This window comes from Urocitellus parryii, chromosome 12, assembly GCF_045843805.1.
Source record: "Urocitellus parryii isolate mUroPar1 chromosome 12, mUroPar1.hap1, whole genome shotgun sequence".
Taxonomy (NCBI): Eukaryota; Metazoa; Chordata; class Mammalia; order Rodentia; family Sciuridae; genus Urocitellus; species Urocitellus parryii.
Genome location: NC_135542.1, coordinates 76,561,555 through 76,587,603, shown reverse-complemented (window position 1 = coordinate 76,587,603; position 26,049 = coordinate 76,561,555). Strand labels below are relative to the sequence as shown.

General features: G+C 39.3%; 1 protein-coding gene across 1 annotated transcript in view; it reads left to right on the top strand.

The window, feature by feature from the left end:
* The first annotated feature begins 18,313 nt into the window (after positions 1 to 18,313).
* Efemp1 (EGF-like fibulin extracellular matrix protein 1) overlaps positions 18,314 to 26,049 on the top strand; it is a 56,651-nt gene continuing 48,915 nt past the window's right edge. Inside the window, exons 1-4 of the mRNA XM_026399909.2 lie at positions 18,314 to 18,464; positions 19,737 to 19,824; positions 24,061 to 24,109; positions 24,276 to 24,662. Coding sequence (XP_026255694.1) covers positions 19,744 to 19,824; positions 24,061 to 24,109; positions 24,276 to 24,662 — 517 coding nt within the window. The 5' untranslated portion in view covers positions 18,314 to 18,464; positions 19,737 to 19,743. The remainder of the gene's footprint in view (positions 18,465 to 19,736; positions 19,825 to 24,060; positions 24,110 to 24,275; positions 24,663 to 26,049) is intronic.

Sequence of the window (26,049 nt, the reverse complement as noted above, 5' to 3'; positions counted from 1 at the left end):
TATGCTGCAACTTGCTAACAAACATTCCTTCAACCTCTTTACGGCAAAGACCCAATTAGTTGTGTCTGTTTGACTCATGTTGGCTTTCATTCAGAGACTGAATTTATGTGGCGAGACCTGTTCTTTCCTAGAGATATGACTTTGAATGGTGGTTGAATAATGTTAAGTATACATGGCTAGGATCCCAAAATATGACAAATGAGATGATTGCTTGTAGAAATAATTTAAATTCCACTTGAGAGCATCTCACAGTTCCCAAAGGCCATCACAAACTGTTATTTATTCCTGACTAAATAAGACAAAATTAGTGGGGAGGGGGTTGGGAGCAGGGGTAGGAGGTTATTGGAAGGATAAATCTGTCAGCTGTTTAGGGTAAACATAACATTCAGAAGCAGTTCTTTCAGCTTAAAAAAAAAAAAAAGATTTGGTACGTTTCTAACAGGAGTCTTTATTTTTTGGAGAGGGGATAACATCAAATGCCAAGACCTAAGAAACAGATTATGGAATAAATTTACAGAGTGATAAGAGCCCTTAAAAATTCACTTGCTTCAAACCTCTTTCCTACCAAAGTTCCCGAAGAAAATTTTATCATCAGAAAAGAATAGGAAAGAAGACAAAATCAAACTACTTAAAAGAAAGATGTTGCTAAAAACGAAGTAAATTCTCCAGATGTTGGCCTTTTGCTTTTTTTAAAAAGATCAGAGCTCAGGTTTGAAATATAAAAATAAACTACGCTTAAAGTACCAGGTGCTCTTTTAAAATAAAATATTGCTGGAGGAAAATGGGAGGGGAAGAGCTTACTAGTCTGGAAAAAGCCTATAATAAACAACTAAACCCTTTCAGGCTTTTAGAAAGAATTCTAAAGACCAGGGACCAACCTGAAAACAGGATCACCACAGAAGGATTCAATTAACAACACTCTTGTTTCTATAGAATAACACGATTCCGTTGGTAATATAAATGCTTTAGCAGGTGGGCAAAACATGGGATGACTGTTCAGCTACTCGTGGATGGCCAAATAAATGAGGTTCCTGACTTTGGTTATGTCTACCACAATTCCTATACACACCAAGTATTTCAGCAGCCAAATGTATCAGGCTGTTTGTATGACAACAAGTATCTGGATCACATTTTTTTAAAAATAACTATTAAAAGGGGGTATATTAAACATGTTGTTCCTCCCCCGATGGCCATAGTTAATTTAAGCCAATTTCTTTCATTTTATATTATCAGAAGACTTACACCTTTACCCTTCCTCTCTTAAAATGCCATTTTCATGATAGGTATTCAAATGTACTAACGTGATTCTGATTTGTGGCAACCAGTAGATTTTTGAGTGATTTGATACTCTCCTGGGGTGCAAAAGAATCAGATGCTTTAGACAGAAAAACCATCATCTAGAATGTGGCAAAATCACAAATCTTCATTTATATACAGCAATAACTCACCATAGAGACTCACTTTTGAAGTAGGTTGGGATTCCCTGTCCTATATGGCCATGGATGTGCCCTGATCCAGCCATGAACTCTAATAGTTCCCTGTGACCAGGGGCATTTGACTTGAGATCCATTTATCTGCAGAGTTAAGATTTTGGGGGATATCAAACAGACAAGCCTGACCACTTTAGCAATGTGTATTGACCATTTGAACAATACACAACAGAGGTCCACACATGCTAACAGGCAGGCCCAGATCCATCTCAGCTCTATAGGCCTCTGCCTCTTCGTCTGTACAGTGCACACAGTAACGTCCTACTTCAAAACATCGCCATGATTAACCAACGCCTAACTCACAGTAAGCCTCAAAAAGTATGAGCTCTTCAGGAAGAAAAGATTAACATTAAACAGAGACATGAGATGGGAGGGAAAGGGAGAGAAAAGGGAAATTGCATGGAAATGAAGGGAGACCCTCATTGCTATACAAAATTACATATAAGAGGTTGTGAGGGGAATGGGAAAATAATCAAGGAGAGAAATGAATTACAGTAGATGGGGTAGAGAGAGAAGATGGGAGGGAAGGGGAGGGGGGATTGTAGGGGATAGGAAAGGTAGCAGAATACAACAGTTACTAATAGGGCATTATGTAAAATTGTGGATGTGTAACCGATGTGATTCTGCAATCTGCATTTGGGGTAAAAATTGGGAGTTCATAACCCACTTCAATCTAATGTATGAAATATGATATGTCAAGAGCTTTGTAATGTTGTGAACAACCAATAAAAAAAATTCCATTTGAAAAAAACAAAAAGTATGAGCTCTTTACTTAGCCAACTAAGTTACATGTTGATAAAATCACTTAGTTGTAGGAATCTCTTGTATTGCTACTTTAAGAGTATTCTCTACTGATGAACACCTGTTTAAAATTTAAGTGTGTTTCTCTCGTCAGCAATGTACTTCTGTTTTCTTAATATAGTTCAAAGCAGAAGCTTTAAATAATTACATTGAGATTCTTTATCTAGGGATTATCGATCACAGAGAAATCACTGGCAGACCCAGATTTTTGTGGTTTTGAAACATATATCTTGGAGGCCCTCTTTTAAATGAAGAATGATGGCATTATCAAGACAAAATTAAGTACAATATTTTAGAAATTAGATATACAAAATTAAGTCCATGCAAGTAAGCACTCTAAGGTTTCATCAACTTCCTGGTAAATTCACCCCTGATAGCAGTTTTAACTTCAGAAGCATAGTCTGTACTTCATTTTTAATAACCTAAAAGAAGATAATTTGTATAGAAAAGTAGGCAACATAGTACTTATAGCAGAGGTGGGTGTCTTTGCATAATAATAATATTTGCAGAACTCTTGTTAATCAAATATTTTTATGTATAAAAGAGCCAAAGAAACCCTATAGCTAATATCTTTTATAATGTCAAGAATTCTTGTATGAAATGAGTAATCCATTTTTAAAAATTAGATTACAATGATTCGTTTGTTTATAGCAGTAACTATAATCTACCTTTAGGGTCTCTCAATTAGTCATTATGAGACAGAACTTTGTAGGAATTATTGTGTCTTGGATGCATCATGATTCTTAAATGGAAGACATTAGCCTTAATCATAAAAGATAACTTCTTTACAGAGAAAAAAAAAGTATCCCCTAACATTATTATTATTTTTCAATTCTTGGAAAATAAAGGTAGCCTACCTATAGAAAGAGATTTACATTTTCTTCTGTGGCAGCCCACAAACCCCCTGACTAAGAGCTGAGATGGATCTGGGCCTGCCTGTTAGCATGTGTGGACCTCTGTTGTGTATTGTTCAAATGGTCAATATCTCCGTCTTCATGTAGTTAGAAAAACAATTGAAATTAACACTTGACAAGAAATTATCACACACCATTGTACATGATGATAAACCTTTCATTTGTCATTGTAACCAACCTATCATTTCATACTAATTCTGTACACTTTAATGGCATATCAACTTCAAATATTTCATAAAACAACTTCTTAACAATAACCACGATCTCCATTTCTTCATTTTTTTATTCATTCTCCAACCTCCTGCCTTTCCACACACATATGGTTCTCTTGAGGTAAAAAATGGCTTTGTTTCTAAATCCAGTCTATGTTTTTCAATTGAAAACAAACCTACTCAAGCCCACCGAGACCCCACCATGGAGCCCAAGGGTCTAGTTTGTCAAACAAGATCCTTCTGGACCCAACCCCAGCTTATTTCTCCAGTCTTAACTATCTTCTCCCCCTACACACACACACACATTCCTAGATCTCTCTACTCCATTCATACTGAACTTTTTATAGCTGTCCTGAAGGCTGAGTCTTTTCGAAGTTAAACCCTGCCTTCCCTGTCCTCCCGCACTCACCTCCTCTAGGAAGCAAGTACCCCTGACCTCCCAAGGCTGAGCTAGTTATCTCTTCCTGCACTCTCTGTTGCTTGCCCATCACATCCCAGCTCACCTGCCTGCTTAGAGAGATGCAATGTCCTTAAACATAGGGTGGTAAATAGTACATAGCATGCGTTCTACAAATATTTGTAGAAAAACCAAAGGGCCAATAAAAATCCGAAAAAAAATGAACAATTTTAAATATAAATAAATAACATTCAAAATAGCTACAATGAGGGTTTTGAAATTTCCCAACACAAAGAAGTGATAAATCTCTTAGGTAATGGATATGCCAATTACCCTAATATGATCATTACACATTGTACCCCATAAACCTGCATGGTATGTGTCAATTAAACATGTTTAAAATTAAACAAACAACACGGGGCTGGGGTTGTGGCTCGGTGGTAGAGGGCTTGCCTAGCATGTGTGAGGCACTGGGTTTAATCCTCAGCACCACATAAAAATAAATAAAATAAATATATATCAACAACTAAAAAATTTAAAACAGAATAACACACATACACACCCCAATCATTCAGATGGTTTTACATAGACTTTTCTTTTTTGAAATTTAAGCCAGTGGTGCTCTACCACTAAGCTGCATGCCCATATCCCAATCCTTTTTTGTTTTTTTGCATTTCAGACAAGGTCTCACTAAGTTGCCCAGACTGGCCTCAAACTTGTGATCCTCTTGCCTCAATCTCCCACAATGCCAGGATTATAGGAGTGTGCCACCATGCCCGGCTTTACATACACATATGACTAGTTTTCTTGCTATTCTTAAAACTCAATTACAACAACCAAAAGGTATTTAATAATTTCAAGTAAAATGCATTAGCAGTTAGCCAGAACATAATCACCTAATTAAATCTAATCACCAAATTAAACACTGGTATCTCTGTCTAGTAGTAAAAGCAATGATTCAGTCTGCATTACTGCCCATAAATAATTCAGTTATTGGGTTCTATTTTTCACAGAATTGACTGACCTAATGGGCTACTTGAAGATCAAACAGTAATGGGCTTTACGGTGATTTTTATAATTTAAGAACAGTCTATTAATCAGTTTCAAGTTCCTTCTTTTATAAATGTTATTTTCACAAACTGGAGGCTAGTTAGACTGAATGCATTACTATAAGCACAAATTGTACTAGAAATACAAGTTCACTTTAATTTGCAAGGAATTTTTGAGTTTGTATCTTAAACATTCAGTATGTGCTAATATCTCACCATTGTCTAAATGAAATAGGGACTCAAAAGAATAAGACACTTTTAGAAATGTGCACTTTAAGAGATCTAATTGCAAAGACTCAAACATAAGCAAAATAGACTCAGGAAAGGAACCTGATGAGCATTCATTGAAGCTAATCACTCTCGACAAGGGAAGGGGGAGGAAGAGAGTAGTTTTCCGGACCATATCTTCAAGGTGTATGTTCCGTGAGATTCTTCAACTAAGCTACAGCTTCCAAGACTAACCTAACTGCTCATGCAGTAATTCATCCCACACATTTTTGTTGAAAATGTCTTCCATGGTTCTGACACAGAAGCAGCAGCCACTCCTTTGTGGAGCTTAGAGTCACAGATAAGGAATGTTTGACAGCAGTCTATTATTGCAAAAACAAACAAACAAAAACAACTGAATTGCTAGACTCTTATCCTAATAATGTGCCTTAGCACTCTTTATTATAAATTATTCCCTAGGCCTGGATAACTATCTTTTGAATGTTATCTCAAAAGATAATAGCCAGCATTTTCAATCCTTTCATTTCCATCTAGGGGAATAAAAGTCCTCAACATTATGAAGTGTTATCAACTTCTCTCTTCTATTCCCCATCCACAGCCCTTATTCTTTCTCTTCTGCATTTCCCCTCCAGCACACCACAGTTACCTGGTCTCCCAAGAAAGAAATACAAGAGTCACCTGCTCTTTCTTCCTCCCATCATCACCAGGTACTGAACAGCCCACTCCCTTAACACCCCTTACCTCTGGCATCTTCTCTCCACCTTCTATCTGAAAAATCCAAACAGGTTTCTAACTGCCATGAAACTCACACCTCCCCTAAAATGTCACCCATCATCCCTTCTACTAGCAATGTAAAATTTATAGCATTTAAGTCTGAGTCATCAATTCCCTTCCTAAACTCTTTACCAGGGCCATTAAGTCCAAGTCACTACTCAGGATCCATAAGATCACCATTCTCTGAGTCTTCAACTTCACCTCCCACCATCTGCTCAACTTTGCATCTGTATCCAACTCTTGCATCTAAGACTTCGATGACAAAACCCTATCTTCCTGTCAACTCTATCTTAAGCATCATTTGCTCTAGTAATCTTTACTTCTCAGAATTAAGCATCGCCTGTCTTCCTTTCCATATAAATATGGGGCAGAGCAAGGATCTTCTTAATATTCCTCACACCCAGACCAGGGCCTTAAACATAGCAGGCTCTCAAAAAGTCAAGAGTGGGTGGAGGGAAAAAATATTACATGGGATAAGAATCAAGAAAACAGAATTCCATACCCAACTGGACTTTTCAATGTGTGTGTGCACATACCTACCTGTCTGTCTGTCTGTCTGTCTCAGGTAAATTTCCATAAAACAGAATATGAATGGTTTAAAAGGTCAAAGAATTAGAATTAGAGTATGTGTCTGTTTAATGTTGCAATTCCTTTGATAAGTATGAAAATATGGGAATGAGAAGGTTTTAAAAAATGACCGTCGGGGTAAAATATAAAAGAGAGCAATTCAGTTCCCTTTATAAGACTACAGATTGCTTTGTTTCATTTGGACCCTTAACTAGTTCAACTCCAGTTTCAATTCCATTTTTATAGAAAAGAGTGGGAACAAAAAGGAGAAAGTTATCCCTATTTTCTATGACTCAGTGATTACCTATCTCATGTAGATGCAGTAATATTGGTCTAGGAAAAATAGCCTTCCTCATCAGCTAATAGAAAAATAAATGAGGGCTTAATGATGCTAGGAAGGAAAGAAAAGCAGCAGATGATATGGAGGAGAGGAGAAACGTAATAGAGATTAGGTATAACAAATAAGAGCCAGCACAGAGCACAAATAGCAAAATTTTTCAAAGAAAATCCCAAAAGAAGTGTAGAATTAGAAAATGTTCAAAAGCTCTTCACTTTGTGGTCAAAGTTCAAACATCCTTTTTATCTTCATCACCAACCAGTAGATCACTCTTGCAGATCAAAGTACAATCTGATGGAGAGATACCTATGCCTTGTTCTCCACTGAAATTCAGACATAGGAGTTTGTCTGATGAGCTAATAGGATGGACCTGCTGCAAGGTGATTTTTACTGGGAGACTGATGAGCATTTAGAGAAGACCCAGCTTCATCCAATGATAGACTTGGTCTTTGTGGAAGACAGGAGGTAGCACTGGACTGAGTATGTTGTCACCAGGATTTTCCACCTGGCCAATGCCTTCTATGTTAATTCTAGAGGAAAGCTTCCTACGTGAATATAGACTTAAGAAGCTGTTTCTGCTATTGATGATGTAAATATCATCAATAGCAATGCTATTATGTCTAATGCAATGCCGTGTTCTGTGTCCAAGTGACACCCTCACTTCTGCATGAGACAGAACATTTTTAGAGTAACGGAGGTTTCAGAAAGCATCACTTTAGATTCTCAAGAGCTGCAACACAACCATGGGAGCCAGAATGTCCAGTGAAATACTTCAGACTTGTCCTCAGGAGATACACCATTTTGCAGACTCAGCAGTTCTCAGCTGTCAGAAGAGGTGAGAAGAACATGTTCATGAGCCCCTGTGTCCCCCAGACTTGCTTTCCAGCAGGAGAGAGTTTGGGACAGATGTTCTATGATTTAAAAAAAAAAAATGGGTACAAAAGCCAAAAACATTATTGTTCTCAAAGGTGGCCTGCCACTCCCTCAAGTAACTTCAGTAACAAAGAAACTAATAAGGCTAAGTTTTGCCCTCTAATGCAGAGGTCTAGGCTAATCTTGTTCTCTCAGACCCTTGGCTTGATGTTGCTGGGCCTCCATTTTCTCATGTCTCTCTAATAAATGTGTGCATATGAAGCACCAATTATAATCATCCTACTGAGTGGAGGAAAGCAAAATTTATATGACCTGGTCCCACAAGGAGCTTTTAGTAGTGAGAGAGAGACAGATGCATAGACCCACATACACGTGGAAATTATAGACCATAGGTCAAGGGGCCTACGTGTAGTGCTTTCATAGTGTAGACAAGTATTTAACCCAATCGGAAGGGTGAGAAAATGGGACAGATAATTTTCCCACAAAGGCCAGATTTTTTTCAATCAACTAAAATGGAGCATGATTATTATCGAGAAAATTATAACGGTCTAAATCAGTGATGATCAGAGCCTAGGACTGGAGATTGTTCATAAAGAAAATCAAACATGAACTTTACAAAACATTACACATGGGAAGGAAATGGTCAAAATAATTCAATGTTGAGCAAGAATAAAATAACATATAAAATCATATGCACAGGTGTAATATGTATGCTCCAGAATATACACTTAGCATAAACACAGAGGGAAACTGTGTGTGCATATAGACAAGTCTGGAAACAAAGAAATATAACCATGTTAAGAGTTGTAGTTTCTTAGATTGAAAATATTTAAGTCATTTCCATTATAGAAGGTTTCAATTTATAATCTTTATGTTTTTCTGTTTTACAGAATGTCTACATTAAGCATATATTACTTTTATAACAGTGTCTTAGACCATTTCCTGTTGCTAATAACAAAATACCTGAGACATGGATATTTATAAAGAACAGAGGTTTACTTAGCTCATAGTTCTGGAGGCTGGGAAGTCTAGCAGCATGGTACCACCATTGGCTTGGTATCTGGTAAGGGTCTTTTGACTGCATCACAACATGGCAGACAGTATCACATAGTGAGACATAGCAAATATTCCAGAAAGAGCTCAATTTTATAACAAAGCTACTTCCTCAATAACCTATTAACCCATTAATCTATGAATGGATTAATCTGCCCATGAGTACAGAAGTACAGAGCCCTCAAGATCAGATCGCCTCCCAAAAGTCCTAACTCCAAATGCTATTGACACAAGAATTGGGGCATTAAATTCCCAACTCATGAATATGTGGGAAACATTCAAATCATAACAATCAGGAAAAAATATTGTTAAAAAGTCATTGGGAAGAAGGAAGCTACACAATGTTTAGAAAGATAAAAATGGAATTATAAAAATGTTGGCAAATCACTGAAAATAAGTTCCAAACCAAGGTTGTCATTTTTAGGACTGTTGTGACATTCCTTTGGTATACTTCTGCAGAAGAAAGATAGGTACTATTTTGTCTAAAATATAGCTATTCACACATTATTTTTAAATTGATAGATATTAGTTATTAATTAGCTTCAGCCTGGAATTTCTGAAAGACTTTGAAAGCAGACTAAGTGATAGAATCTCAGCATCTGTGTACAGAACAACTCCTTTTTCTTCACTAATTAAATAGTTCCTGGGAGAAAAGAGAAGATAATCCCTTTATATAGCATAAACTTATATTCAAAGTCAGCCTTCACAATGCATACAGGAGAAGAAATAACCAGTCATGCACACAATTTGCCAGATAGACCACCTGACTAAGCTAAAAATATAGCTTTCTGTTGCTGTAACAGAATAATTGAGACTGAGTAATGTATAAAGACAAGAAATGTATTTCTTTAGAATTCTAGAGGATTGGATGTCCAAGATCAAGGGGCAGCATCTGGTGGAGACTCTACAGTGTCCCAAGGCAGTACAAAGTATCATATGGTGAGGGACACATGCAAGAGACAGAGCCAAACCAGCATTAGTAACAGACCTGCTCTAGAGATAATCCATTAACCCATTAATCCATTAGTGGATTAATTCATTCAGGGGGCAGAGGCCTTGTGACTTAATCATCTCTTCAAGGTCCCACCTCTTAAGACCTCACAATGGAGATTAAACTCCAATATTAATTTTGGTGGGGACATCCAAACCATAGCAAAGAATAAACTTAAGTGTGTGAGTGTGATCCATTGAACCATGAGCAGTTTTATATCACACAAAGTGCTTAACACAGTCTCTCCAACCTACACACTCCATAAAAAGTTGAGGAGGATGAAGACAAAAGTGTCTCTATAAAGTATCTTTACTGTTCATTCTGTAAACATCTGTTGAGTATCTACCAAGTACCAGGATTGTGAAATTGATAAAAAACAACCTATTTCCATTTCCAGATGGGGACTGGGCATTAGACTGGGGTTAGCGTCCTAGGAGCCTGCAGAAGGCAGATATGAGGGCCACTTGCCCAAGATGCACAGAGAATAGTATTAAACAAAAATGATGTAAAAAGTCATCTCTAGGTGAGATATCAAAAATCAAAGCCAGGCTGTCCAAGTGAATTGTCTGTCCAAAGACAGTGGAAGAGGACTCCTAGCAGGAAGCAATGGCACAGAAACCAAAACAGACATGAGAACTCTTGGAAGAGGAACAAGTGGAGATATAGCCCAAGGCCAAGTGCTTTCTGCACAAAACTTCACAGAGCCAGTTCTCAGTGTGGGCTGCTAGGGAAGTGGACAAGCACAGCCTCTGCCTTCAGGATCTCAGCCTGGCGGAAGAGACGAGAGAACACCCATTGAATTCCACACATGTACTTGTCAGCTCCACCCAACTGCTCCCTAAGGGCTGGAGACACGCCTCAGTCAGTGCTCAGTGTGTGTTAAAGGATAGATGATGATAATGAAGATTAACTGTGTCAAACAGACAAGGGAGGCTACAAATAAAGCAAGAAGGCAGGGAAGTAGGAAAGGGGAAAGCTCCAAAAATGGGGAGTCAAGATGTGTGGCCCCCGTCCTTGGCTCTGCCTCCAACCAGTGTTAACTTGAGCAACTAAGGTAAACTGCAAATTCCATGAGGGAGTAAGAGCAAATGGTTACTCAGAGCCCCCTTTTCTTCTCTCTCCTTTTCACTGTAAAATGAATCCATCTATTCTTTAATCAGATTGGAAAGTCCTTTCTGATCCTGCCATCCTTCCAACTGAATCGAACAAATTCAAAAATGTTTTATAACTCTTGGCCCTTTAAAAATTAACTACAATGAAAGCATCTGCTTGAACAGAGATCTTAAAGGGAAAAAAAAAAACCTTCAATCCAAGCAATATCCCTCTTGTGGATATGTAAACTTTTAACCTCTTACCTTGAATAGAATTTCCACATTTGCCCTATTTAATCAACAATAAAAGTCAGATATGTCATTCCTTATATTTTATCCTTTAGCAGCATACTATAAATTCTAAGTAGAAAAGGATTTTTTTTGCCTTTCCACATTCTACAGTGAGATAGAAACTAATGCTAGTCTATCAAAATAATTTATGTTTTAAAATTCCTTAAAGAGCAGAGAGAGAATAATAATGTCCATCCCATTTCTAGGCTTTGGTCTCAGGAGTTCCACTGGCATAGCACATGACATGTTCAGGGAAAAAAATTCATAAATCTGTCTTACTAAGGCTATTACATATTTTTAAAATTATAGTTGTCAATATACACAAAGTCTTCATGATTTTGTTTGAACCACTATTCCCTAAAAATCAATTTAAATATTTTCAAAGAGATTTTAAAATCTGTCTTGTAACCTATAGTCAGTATCAAGATATAAGATTAAATATTCACAAAAGGACAAATGAAGAGCTTCTCTTTAAGGAAAATCCACAATGTAAAGGAAAAAATTATTCAACTAAGGTAAAATGAAGTTGGAAGTCAACAAAATATTATGGAAAGGTACCAAACTGGCAAAAGTGGAAGGGTGGTGATCTAGTAATTTAAATTACACATTGAAATAAAATTACTAATTTTCAGAGAGTATTATTTCTAATTTCATGCTCCATAATATAATCATCTTGAAACACCATCAGCCTTGATTAGCCAAATGAAGTTTCCGGAAAAGCCAAGTTTGAAATAAGAAAGAAGGGATTTGAAGCCGAAAACAAAATAAAGCTTCCCATCTGTGTCCGCATCTGAGGTTGCTCTGTAAGATCTGATAACTTGTTAGAAAGCAATCTCTTTTGCAAGGCAATGGATTTACATCATACATTTTTATCTCTCCAAGGAAATTCTAATTACTGGTTCCAATCATTTCTGATTGATTTGACTTTTATTCATCCAAGGTATTCTCTGCTCAGTGATGAAATCAAGCCTCTAATAAAATTCCAAAATTTTCAGAACAATTTACAAGCTCCAGATGACTGAAAGTTTTCTCATGTTCATTTGGCATTTGGGAACAGAATTTCACTGAATATATTCTGAAGAATGATACATCTGGCACTCACTAAAACAAAGAACTTACCAATGACATACTTAAAGCCAATTAATGTGCAAATTTGTCAATATTCTTTGAGGGCCAAGCTTCAATACAACCACCACCTATTCAGTGAGTCTTCTAACATCGGGGCCACCAGTCCCGTGGGTTTGTGTTTGGAGGTTATTTTAGCAAAAGATTAAATAAGTACACATTATCTTCTGTGTACAAGTTTATATTTATTTATCTATGTTGTGTTTTGTTTTTAAAGAAAAGACTTAGCATCTGTTGAAAGCTCTCTGAAATTCATCTTTCTTTTGACCTTTTGGACTCCAATTCAGTGAGAAAAGACAAACTATAATCAAAGAACGTTGGCAACCATCTCTTCCAAGCCATTGTTTCAATCATGGTAAGTATATAATCAATCTATTTGTGTGTTTACCATGAGATTATTTTCATGAATAATAACGGTAAATTTAGCTATTCAAAAACATTGAATTTTTTAAGCATCAATATGAAAGCAGTTCAAGAAAATAGATGACTGACCAGCATTATTCTTGCAAGAGTATATAACAGGGCTTTTAGTTGTCAGTGATGAATTTTTATCAATTCTCTAAGAATACTAGCATTTAACAATAAAACTCTTTCTATAAAAGGAAGAAATTTATTCGGTCACTGTGGCTCCAGCCTTGGCTTATCCTTCAGCACCTTCATATAAAAAGACACCTTTACAAACCAAGTGGACCCAAACATTGCCTGCTTTGACCACAGAGCCAGAAATTATTGGCTAATTTGGTGATTCATGTCTTGGTCCCAGCATGCCAGGGATACCCACTGTGGTCCTTGTTGGATGCAGTCACTCTACATCACTATGAGCCACTCTTAGAAATGAGTCACACTGATAGAATGTTTGATTCCAACATTCTAAGCCTCCTGCTCCACCACCTCCTCATTGAGGGATGTCTTAAAGTGTGTCTACCATTCCTAAACCAAACATTGTGGCTTTAAGAGACTTGATGTTATGACTAGCAGGGCCTAGGTACATGCTCACCCATCATGCCAGGGGAAAAATAAACTCCATGCAAATCATATAGATCAGAAAAGTTCTAAGCCAAACCTGCCTGGATTCAAAGATAGATAATTATCATCCAAAGAATAAAATGGAAAAAAAAAAGGGGTTCATGAGATACCCCTCCTCTGGTCTTCCTTGTAGTTCACAATGGCTGGCCTGAAGCCCAGAAGTCTTGACATCCTAGATAGAATGAGCTGTCTTCCAGTCACAGGGACAGGAATAGTGCTGTCTGTGTCCCCTCTCTCATCAGCACACAGAGACAACTTAAACCAATACAAAGGGCAGTTTTCTGCCACAGCACCTGGCCTGATGGTCTAGCTAGGTTCTGGGCCTTGATATGCTTGTGCCTGCACTGACCCAGTCCCCCATCTATTCTTTAGGGTCTACGAATTTTCCTTTGGTGTGCACTTAGGGGCATCCAATGGATGGAACTGGTCAGTGCCTACAATATAAGACTGGTTTCCAAAGGAAAACCGGGATACTGTCGCTAGAAGGAGAGAGAATAAATGAGGAACAGGAAAAACAATATAATGACCTCAAATAAGCATGATGTTGATGCCAGCAGGTGAAATACTATAATTATTGCAGAAAAATAACGTCAACATGTGTGCAGAACTGACTCAAACAGCCTGGGTGACTGCCAGGTCTCCCCACAGGAACATGGTAAAGTCCAGGCAAGAATTCCTGGCTACCTGTTCCATACATTTCCACTACTCACACCTTCAAGTCTGCCTGGGACCAAGAGGTTTCCCAGGACAGAACTTTCAGTAAAAAACCAGGAAAGTCTTGGGCAAGCCAGGACAAGTTGATCACCCTATAAATCACCATGTAACAGATCCATCTTTAGTGCCCTCTTACTGAATTCATTTTTTTTTCATCAATTTTATTTTTTTACATACCAGGGAATATTCTTAATTAGTTTTGAACCATAGGATTTGTTGACTCCATGACTCAAATATTTTTTTAAATAAATATAATAATAATAAAGAAAACCTGTGTGGGATCTTGAGACTTCTGATTATTTTCAGTGAACTTTTAAAAAGGTAAATATTAGAGAAAACATAATAATTTTTTTGTGTGTGATATTTACAATGTAACATCTAGCAAACTGGGAGCACAGGGCTCCAATATTAAAGCTATTGTTACTTTTTAAATTTGTTCTAATTAGTTACACATGACGATAGAATGCATTTTGATGCATCATATATAAATGGAGTATAACTTCTCATTCTTCTGGTTGTACATAGTGTAGAGTCACACCAGTCGTGTAATGTCCAATCCATTCTATTATCATTCCTACCCCCATTCACTCCCTTCACTCCTCTCTGTCTAATCCAAAGTACCTCTACTCTTCCCTAGCCCCCTGCCATCAGTGTGAATTAGCATCTACATATTAGAGAAAACATTTGATCTTTGGTTTTCTGTGACTTTTTAAGTCACAAAAAGCCGGAGTTGTCTTCTTGAGGCAGTGACTATTAAATGGAAAATCTTTGAAAATCACACACACACACACACACACACACACAGAGAGAGAGAGAGAGAGAGAGAGAGAGAGAGAGAGAGAGAGAGATTGAGAAGCTCTCCAAGTAGAAGAAGCTGAATGCTCAGCTCACCCAAGGACAGAAAGGCTGGGAGTCTCTCTCAAGAAATACTCCAGGCCTGTCATTTTGGAGTGCAGGGCCCAGGTACAACACTTGACCAGGGCCCGAGTTCCCACAGAGCAAGTCTTCCTCAGCTAGCAGTGAGTACATTTTCTGCTGCAAGGAACACCTGACTCAAACTCCTTAAACCATGAGGAAATATAATATCTGGCAAAGCTAGAGTACAGAGGTAAGGCACAGTCCATTTTTGAGTAGCTCAGAAGCCACAACGACTTCCATGATCCCTAGGCACCCTTGCCCTCATGGTCCCCTTCCATCATAAAATAATAATAACAATAACAACAATAATAACTATATTTGACAACTACAATAGTATCAAGATCAATCTATTTTCTTCTGATTTTAAAAGAAATTAAATCATCAAGGAGAACCCCTAAAAGTATCATGGGTCCTGGGATAGATACATGAGACCCAAGTTCTTTGCATCTGTTGACTATGGCCAGTGTGTATCATCTGTGGGCTCAAGCTGGTTTACTGCCAGGCTGTACTGTGGCTGCTAAGTGGTAACTGAGGCAGTGGATCCTTTGTTCTGCTCTACTGTCAGCACAGAAAGCCTTTCCCCCAGCTATGGGAAAGAGCCCCTTCCTTTCAGTTCTTATGGACCCAGCATTGGCCCACACCTGAAGCAGCAGTCATAAAACACCAGAGTTGATTGCATTACTTTTAGACTAATCAGAAAAAGTACCCTGGTGTTTGGAATGGGCACAATACCTAAATAATATTGGGTCATGTTGGAACGGAGAAATGGTCTACCACAGTTCACACACCACAAGTTCTAGCATCTAAAAACAATCATTCACATGTATTTGATATTCGCCAGAGGTTTCTTACTCAATCTTCAAAACAACTTTAAGAAGTACAGACTGGTATCCTTCCCATTTTACAAAAGCAGGTACTGAGGATTAGAAGCCGTAAAACATTTGCCCAAGGCAGATTTCTTAAACAGAACAGAAAAGGATGAAATATAAAGAAAAAAGTAATAAATTGAGCTTCATCCTAATTAAAAATGTTTGCTCTCCAAAGACAGAATTAACAAATTGAGAAAACAAGAGAGACTAGGAGAAAATATTCCAAAAAAAAAAAAAATACATATCCAATAAAGGACTTGCAGGAACTATTCTTTAAAAATAAGTAAATAAAAAATAAGAAACTCTTGCAACTAATAATGACAAAAGAAGTAATAAATAAATAAACAAGATTTGTATGGGCCTTTCAGAAAGGAAGATACGTTAATAGACAATAAGCATGTGCAAAATGTTTAGCACTCAACATCAGAAAATTATAAAATAAACCATAATGAAATACCACTTAAACAGCAACAAAATAGCTAACATGATAAATACCTGGCAATATTTATATTGGCAAGTGTTGTCATGATGTGGAACAAGTGGAATCTCACATATTGCTGGTGGAAATGTAAAATGGTACACTTACTTCAGACAACATTTTGGCATGTTCTTATATAGTTAAATATACCTCTACCATATAACCTAGCAATTGTACTCCTATTTACCTAATAGAAGACATATATGCCCACACAAATATTTCTGTGCTAATGTCCATATTGGAGTATAGCTACACAATGGAACAATAAAAAAGGAATGAGATTTTTATTATCAAAATTGTTAATAAAAATTTTTGATAATTAAAATCCTTCTGATACTCCTAACAAGGATGCATCTCAAAAATATGCTAACTGAAGGAAGTCAGACCCAAGAGATTATATACTATATGATTTCATTCACATGAATGTCTGCTGGGAAAAGGGCTGCAGGGGGAACAACAGTGTAAGCAGGGAGACCAATCAGGAGACTGTTGGAATAATTGAGATAGGAAACGCAGTAGCTTAGACTAGGATGTCTGCAAAGGAGATGATGAAAAGTGGTCCAATTCTGGATATTATTTGAAAGTGAAGCCAATAGTTTTCTGAAAGACTTGAATGTGAGAAAAAGAGAAATCAAGCATGAATCCATGATCTTGGATCTGAGCAAATGGAAAGATGAAAATTCTATTAATTGAGCTGGTAAAACAGGTGGGTGAAGATGAGACCAGCATATGTGAATATGTGATCAGTATGAAATGTCCATTAGATGTCTAAATGAAGACAAGTCCACAGTTGGATATACCGGAAGAGATCCAAGCTGCAGATAAGAGTTTTCACCTCATTTTTCTGGAGAAAGGGCTGAATACAAATAAAAAGAGTTCAAATGAAATAGAAGAAAATACCTGGATAGATCTTTTACTGTATAAAAAGTAAAGATCCATTTTAGAAAAGGAAAGTTTAAATGTTATTAGTGTCTGGGGAAAAGATGTACTGGAATTTTGATAATAAAAATCTTCAATACAATTATCAACACCCTGTATGTTCAGATAAGGTTCAAGGAAGGTCATGGAACTCCTCTGAGCTTGTCCAATAATGCAAAACTTTTCACCAAGCTGGCAAGGTCTGGGTACCCATGAGAAACTTCTCTCTCCTTCAGTCTCTACTACCTTCCCACTCTTGGTCACACCTCTGCTTTCTATTCTTAGGCAGAGTTTAGTTCTTAATCCCTCCTTGTTTGCAGGTAATCTCTGTATTTGATGGTTTGGTTCTTAATAGGCACAGCTGCCAAGGAAGCAAACTATTAATCTGATTTTAAAGTTGCAGCTTTCAGAGATAACTCCAATCTGTGTGATATGATTCAGTGAAAAGAAAAAAAAAATCTCTGTCCAGATTCCTAAAATTCCACCATTAGGTGAAAGGGGGAAGACGCAAAATATCCAACTTTGAATAAGCAGCGTTGGGGACTCCAACAAGTGAACCAGCAGAAAAAAAGATAAACTGCAGAGGAGAAAGGAGAACCACTGGAAAGCGAGGGTTGAAAAACCAAAAGTAAACCTCTCCTCACAATTTGGTTGGGGTGAATTCCATGGCCCCCTTCCCAACACCTTGTACACAGTAGGCCACAAATATTTGTTGAATGAATACAGGAATTCTCATTTTTGTTTATTTGAGGAATCATCTTTTCCCTCAAAAAAAAAAAAAAAAGCCAAGAAATAAAGAAAAGGAAGGAAGGAGATAAAGAAGAAGCAGGAGAGGAGGACCATTTCTGTGGATAGGATTAATGTACTCTCCTAGGATTCACCTACTAGGTAAATTTTTTTTAAAACAGTTTTTGAAACTTTCAAGGAGAGACATTTGCCCCTCTTAGAACCCAAGAAATCTCCCTGTAGTCCCTGAGCATCACCAAGGCTGATTGAAAAGCAGGGCATCACTTCTCAAATGTACTCTCTGAGGCTTGGGGTCAGGATGAGTCAAGAAACTCAGGAACTGGAGGGGAGTGCAAGCTCTGGGCGGCGTAGACCCGCCCTGGGGGGCGCAGAACCAGCTGCGCGGCGCGCTGCCCCGCGGGCTTGCAGCGCTTGGCTGGGCGCTTGCGCCTCCCTCCGCTCTCTCCTCCGCCCCCCTTCGCCCTCCCCGTTTCCCTCCCTTTCTCCTCCTCCTCCTGCCGCCGCAGCCGCTGCCAGACTTCGCCAGTTCAGACCCACCGGGCTGCCCTCCCCTGCGCACTCCCCTTGCTGCCCCGGCCAGGAGCGCAGCACCGCAGCGCAGGTAGGAGCCCCCTATAGGGGATCGCACCAAGCACGCCCAGCACCCCCGAGGCTGCGCGCCCGGGAGTAAGGTGGGGTGACCTGCGAGGTGCAGAGCGCCCGAGAACTGCCCCGGACTGTGCCAGGTCTCTCAGGCAGAAAGGGAGGTGGAGGTGTGCGGTCTAGGAATGCGATCTGTCAGCGCGTGCGAGAGCTCCTGACATCTGTTGGGATGGGCATGTGTGTGCGCGCCTACGACCAACCGGCAGGGTATTGCCTGTAAACGTAGTTTTGAAGATTTCAGGAGACCCATGTGAGAAGTTTAAGCTGCACTTGGATTCCACACGAGCTAAAATAGAAGCTGGAGCGCTAAGCAGCTCTGACGGACAACCGCCTCTTAGCTTATAGTTGAGAAAGGGGACCTAACGTCGCTGGAGGCGCCAGGGCCCGGCGCCCCGAAGTTGGTACCCCCGGGGCTGCAGAGCGGTCCACGGTTCCGCCCCTAGGCAGCCGGATCCTGAAGGTAGCAGGTCAGGGACCTAGGGATTGATAAGATACAGGGGAATCAGACGCTTTGGGCTGCTCCTCTACAGAACCTGAGGTTTTTAAACAAAGCTATGCGCAGAAATGCACTTTGAGAGTGTGCACTGAAGGATGTGGGACGCTCTGAGGGATGTGGGAAGCTCCAGTATTTTACTAGAACTGGGAAGAGATTGCTTTCCGAATTTTGTTTTGATATTTTGTTAAGGGGGAAAAAAAAGTTTGAGGCCATGTAATTCATATTGATTCGCAGATATTTTTGCTGAGCTATGAAAGGAACTTCACTAGCTGGAGGTGAGCTTGTAGGGAAATCCTTAAAGTTCAAGGGAATAGAGATTTACTGCCCTACTTCCCACCCCACCCTCCGGGAGAGAAGGGATTCACCGTCGCCTTTAAAATTAATTACTCTTGATTTTCCTCAATTCCCTTTTTTTCTGGAGCCTGCTGTGTAAGTGCAGTATAAAATACACGGCGAATGTCCTCTGAATATGGATGAATGGAATAAAGAGAAATGCAATTCTGCAGCCGTTTTTCAGTCTTTGCTGCCTTGTTTGGTGGCTACCGGGAAGGTTGGGGGGGAGGGGGAGGAGAAATGAGAAAGCAGATGAGAAGTTGGGTGTTGTAGAGCCTTGGCCTCCCTACCCTCCCTGTCTTGCCTGTTACTTCACTGCTGAAGTCCCCCCCCCTCCCCCGCGCGCGTCCCAACCCCGGCAGCAGATACTAAACATCGATTTTGTCCTGTGTTTTCTTTGAGATTCACAATGTTGAAAGCCCTTTTTCTAACTATGCTGACTCTGGCGCTGGTCGAATCACAGGACACCGAAGAAACCATCACATACACGGTAAGGGGGAGATGGAATTTGAGATAAGAATGTTCAGTGGGATTCTATGACACAAGAAAGATTTTACCCACCCCTGCCAGTGAATGCCGGCTGTATTCTGTGACGGGTAATAAATTAAACACCACTTTAGTATGGTTCACATTTAAGATTTGTTGTAAATTGCCCAGAATCCTTTTAAAAGTTCATTTAGCTCACCAATTGAGATAAAGACCAAAAAAATGTAATGATTTGTATGAGAACAAAAGAAAGGAAACCCATGTAAAATTAAAATCAAAGTAAGCCACATGTTTCCAACACATTTAATAAATTAATGGATGTAAGAAATCAGGAAACTTGGATTCCTACATACATGCAAATGAAATCAATAAGTGCAGAATAACAGCAAGTCAAATAAGAATGTCAAGCATGATATAAGCACAACATCCCATTTGTGCATGTGACTTTTGTCATGGAAGCAGCCTTTATTAAATTTATAAAGGCTATATATTCACTTATAGTATAACTCACATAAGTACCCTACAGGATTCAGTATTGGCTAAAGCAGATTTAAAATGCAGTTTGTGCAACTCTGCTTTGCATTTTTATTAGTATCTCTGATATTTCCAAATAGTGTTTGATTAACTAGTTAATGCATGAATATAACCAATATATAATGAAATGTTAAAAATATCATCTGACCACTCCCACTGCCAAAAATAGATGTGGTGAGAATAGAACAAGACAGGACTTACCTCACTTGTGGTGAGTTTTCATCTCTGTTTTGTGTTTTCTAGTTTTTTGTCTATTGTGAAGTGAATGACATTTGTCCTGGTTCAGAATATGAAAAACACATTTTTCTATTTGCTCCCAATTTTAAAAATTAAGTAATCATACTCAAAAGAATGCAAAAGAAAATTTTTTTAAGTTTAAAAGTGATTTTATGTCAATTATTGATAATAAACATTATCTCACTATTTTTTTAAACCCCAGAATGTTAGTATTCATCTGGCAAATGTTTCTTTTTGTTGTTCAGATCAATTATAAATAAAAAAGTATAATATAAATATTTTGTTAACTTGATGTTAAATGCAGTTGCTTCCTCTGCTGAAGATAAATAAAGCAAGAGAAATTAATGCATGTGCTGTTTATCTTCAAATGAAAATGTTTTATTATTCTGGTTAAACTTACTACCTTCTCAGGGAACTAAAATTTTATTTGCTTTTCCCTTTTGTAATCACATAATAAAAGACTTTATTGACTTTACAATTGCTTACTTTATGCCCTTCTGTTTGCTAATAACCTAAATCTAACTTATTTTTAGTAGAGAAAGTTTCCTGTAGATTAAGCACTGTAGTTTTAAGACTACTAACTAGGGTTCACTATTATTCTAATAGATTTTCCAGATATGATGCCCTTTCTGTGCTAAGATTAGGTCTCTTCTCTTTTGAATTGTGTATGCCTAATAATCCATAGTTAAAGGACATAAAGGACAAGAGGTACCTATTCTCAAGTACTCCACTATGGAGACTCTATCTCCTTTCATCATCACAGCAAATTAAGAGGTAAGTGGCATCATGCTCCTCCTGTTGATGACGGAACTGAAGACCAGAAGGAGTGTCTACCTTGCACATGACTACACAGCCAGCAAGTGGTAAAACTAAATTCAGTCTAGGCTTGTTTAATAATAGGTCCAAAATATTCTAGAACTAAATAGCTACAACCAACTGCAAGTCTTCACTACTTACCATACAGATTATTCAAGTGAACTGCCATCTTTGCCTGGTTTGAAAGATACTTTTTGGAAGGATGGGCTTATACAAGACAGCCTCATATTCCCCTTCCATATTGAAGGCTGGTTTTAGGCAGCTACTGACTCAACAAATATTTGCATAAGCATCTCTCATCACTATCCAAAGAATTTAAGTGGCCAGCAAGATGGCATACGCCTGTAATTCCAGCATTTTGGAAGGCTGAGTTGGACCATTACAAGTTCCAGGCCAGCCTCAGCAATTTAGCAGGGCCCTCAGTAACTTAGCAAGATCCTGTCCCAAAATTAAAAAATAAAAAGGGCTGGGGATGTAGCTCAATGGTAAAGTACCTCTGGGTTCAATCCCCAGTACCAAAAAATAATAATAATAATTTTAAAAACTTTAAGTTTATTTATTTACTAAGAAAATTCAGCCTTCTATCTCAGGGAATTTACCCTAGGAAGGCATCGTTGAAAACTAAAAAAGTTTCTAAGTAAATACAAATAATATTATTCAGATTATAAAAATTGCTAAAGAAATAGAAAAGCAAAGAGGTGATTAATGTCAGTGCTGGCCAACATAGTAAAGAAGATAGAACTTTGGGCTGGTTCTTGAAGAAGTTATGACCTCAGATTGATCTAGAAAGGCTAAAGACGTACTTGAATCAGAGAGTGTGACATCACCATTTACTGGGGATGAAATGGCCAAGACAAAGCCAGGAGGGCAGATGGGCTGGAGCTGGGGGTGGAGAGAACCTGGAGATGGTAATAATGAGCTATGAGAGGTGTGCAGCCCACTGTGAGCTCTTAGAAATCAATAGAGCAAAAATGATTATCATAGGGGCTACTGCAGAATGTCAGATCAAGAGCCTTGTCGCCTCATGAGGCCAGGGAAGGTAGTAGGTAGAAATGTGGTTACTGTGGTTGATATAGAATCAGACTCAAGTAGGCAGAGCCCGAAGGAAAACAATTAGAGAAGTCAAAGCTCATGTTCATGGGTCTTAAGAAAGGTGGTAGTGGTACCTTGGAAGCATTGGGGGAAATAGAAAAAAAAAATTAGTCTGGGAAATAACATAAGTTTAGTTATCATCCTGGTAAATTTCAGATGTCAGTTAAATAGTTCAAAGGATATCTCTACCTCCATTCAGCTATAAGTTATTTGCCGTACATCCTTTGTTGAATGAAGAACTCTTGGTTCTGTTAAAAGGATCTAGTTTGTTTGTTTACTCCATTTTTGCATAATCCTTCCCGAAGCATCTTTCTCACCATGTCTTTCTCAAGCAAACATCTGATCAAATTGTCTCTGGAACTTTAAAATTCTACAGGGGACTCTTAGCACCTACAGTAACTTTTCTTAAGATGTAGCCCATAGATGACCTATTTGGGAATCACCTGGGATATTTATTAGAAATTCAGATTCCAGGCCTCTGGCCCTGACCTATAGAATCGGATCCTTTGTTTGGGAGCACATCAGAATTCACATTTTAAAAAGCACCCTAGATAATTCATTCTAAGGCATAATAAAGCTTGAGATTCAGGGACCTTCTGGGTAGAATCTAGTTCCCTCCATCCCAAGGAAAGGCTTCCTACATTTGGTCCTGCCCACCTCTCTAACCTCACTCCCCCACCCAGAACTACTTGAAATCCTTTCCCTCTGACAGTTCTGTGCCTTGGCTCACAATGGTCTTCCTTCTTAAAATAGCCACATCTCCCTGGGAAAATCCTGCTCATTCCACAAAGCCCAATTCACTTGTCACCTCCCCTTTGAAGCCTTTCCTTCTGCCTTGTTCATACCCACCCCTCAGCCCAGGGCAGAGTGCCTCCGCCCTTCCACATACACCCTTGTGTCACACCACTGACATCTTGCTCCAACTTGTCCAACTACCTGTCTCCTCTTCTGGCCCATGAGCTGCTTGAGGATTGGGGCAAGGTCTTCATGATCTTTGCATCCACAGGGCCTAGGACTATCCCTACGTGCTTGATAGATGGCTTGTTCAGGGAGTGAACAAGAGAGAACCCATAAGAAGTAAAGTGAAGGGGAAGGCCGGGTGTGAGAAGCAGCTAATCATGGTGAGCAAAGCCAGGAGCTTGATTGCTCAGGATGATTTAGAGAGAAGGAAGATGTCAGGGCTGGGGGAAGGAAGAACCTGGTGAATGTTTTGTCTTTTTTGGTAAAATTTACAATGTGGGAAAGGGGATGAATAATAGTGTAGTCAGAGAGACTGAAGAAGATTAATCTCAAGACAAAGAAAAGGATTCAAGAAAAATGGTGATGGGCCACTGTACCAAACCCAAGAGTTCAGAAGGCGGCTGATTGAGAAGGGAACCCTGAAGCAAACCAATGCATAGACTTGTCTTTAAAACGAGGAAAGCTCGAGAATGTTAAGTTACCCATCTTGTATATCTAGGACCCCAGCCCACAGATTGTTGCCCATGAGCATGATTTTGAGTGTCTTCTTAGGGAAACAACCAATTGTCTTCTGGCTCCATCTTTGATGTTTTCTTTGCAGCAATGCACTGATGGATACGAGTGGGACCCTGTAAGACAGCAGTGCAAAGGTGAGCTGGCCTCAAGGTCTTCCCATCTGAGCACAACTTTCTGTCTCCACCTCTTGTGTTGCTCTTGCTGTCCTGTTTGTATTGTATCAAAAAGGCACGTGCATACAGTTACATGTTCCATTTTCCTGCTAAAAAGATTGCTGACTTATTTTATTCCTGACCACAGATATTGATGAATGTGACATTGTCCCTGACGCTTGCAAAGGTGGAATGAAATGTGTCAACCACTATGGAGGATACCTATGCCTTCCTAAAACAGCCCAGATTATTGTCAATAATGAACAACCTCAGCTAGAAACACCAGCAGCTGAAGCAGCCTCAGGCGCAGCCACCGGGGGTGTAGCTGCCAGTAGTATGGCAACCAGTGGAGTGGTGCCTGGGGGTGGTTTTGTGGCCAGTGCTGCTGCAGTCGCAGGCCCTGAAGTACAGACTGGCCGAAATAACTTTGTCATCCGGCGGAACCCAGCTGACCCTCAGCGCATTCCCACCAACCCTTCCCATCGGATCCAGTGTGCAGCAGGCTACGAGCAAAGCGATCACAACGTGTGCCAAGGTGAGCATGACTTACTATGCTGATCACAACGTGTGCCAAGGTGAGCATGACTTACTATGCTATCAAGAAGGTTCTCACCCAAGCTTGACCCTGGTAAGAACAGTAGCAGTAGCTCATGTTTACCAAGGGCTTCCGGTGAGACACTGTGCTGATTGCTGGCATATTTGTCCACCCTGGCATATTTAATCATGGCAATAATCCTAAAAGGTAATTGTCAGCAGTGTTGCTATTGTTTTCCAAGTGAGGAAACTGTGGCTCAGAAAGTTCATCAGTGGTTCCCTCCCCTCCCATAGCTGTCCCTATTTATAGTCACTTAGGAACATTTAAAACTTTCTCAATGGCCAAACCACACCCTAGCACAATTAAATAACTGTTCCCAGAGGTAGATTCCAGGCATCAGTATTTTTTAAAAGCACCCCATGTGGATCAGCATGCAGCCAAGTTTGAGAACTGGAGGTCACACAGGTGGAAGTGCAGATCTGGCTTTCAAGCCCCCGGCAGGAGGGCACCAGAGTCACAGTTGTCAGAAGTAGCAGTCAGGTGATTTGTCTGGAATTTGAAATAGTGCTCCATAAATGTCTCCCATTGGTTTCTCAAGCTTTATTGTCATTGAACTTATCAAAATACTGACGTATTTTCCTCATTCAGGAATAAAGAAACAGGGCTCCTGCCTCACTACCTTGGAGGGAGTCTCCACTGTTCACATTTACTTCTTTTAAAGCTCTCATTTGAGCACATTTTGCTTCAATCACTTGCACCATGGCACCGTCTGCCTGGGCTTTTCTGTTTATTTTCACAGTGAGTACACATCACTGTGTATTCTAGAAACAGCTGTAGACTCATGCTAGCACAGCGATAAGAATCTCAGGCTTTGAAGACATGTAGGGTATTAGCTAACTGGACTGTGCTAGGGATTTTGTTTCCCTTTTCCTTCTTAGCAAACCTTTTCAGAGCTGCCTGATAATGGAGATTGTGTTAATGAGATGGGGCTGTAGGACTCCTTTCACACTGCTAGGAGCTAACTATGTAGAACCCATGTTATGGGGCTCGTTGTCACCACCACATAAGTGCATGGCACATGCACACTGGCCAGTGGAAAGGACCCAGGAGTTCTCATCTCCAACTTCTGAGTGAGGAAGAGAACACCTTCCTTCCTCCACACAGTTGGGGTCATGGAGCTATTGCAATCAATGGAAGGTGAATCTCCTTGTGCCCTGAGATGCTGTCCTATTTACCAGTGCTTCATTTTATCTTCTGTATAAGAGACAATAGATTTTAAATGGCTTATAGGTAAGGAAATCTATCATGCTCTGATTTTTATTATTTCATATTTTGTGTGCAAATTTTAAGTTACCCCACATCGAGAGCTAACCCATGCAGGGATGGT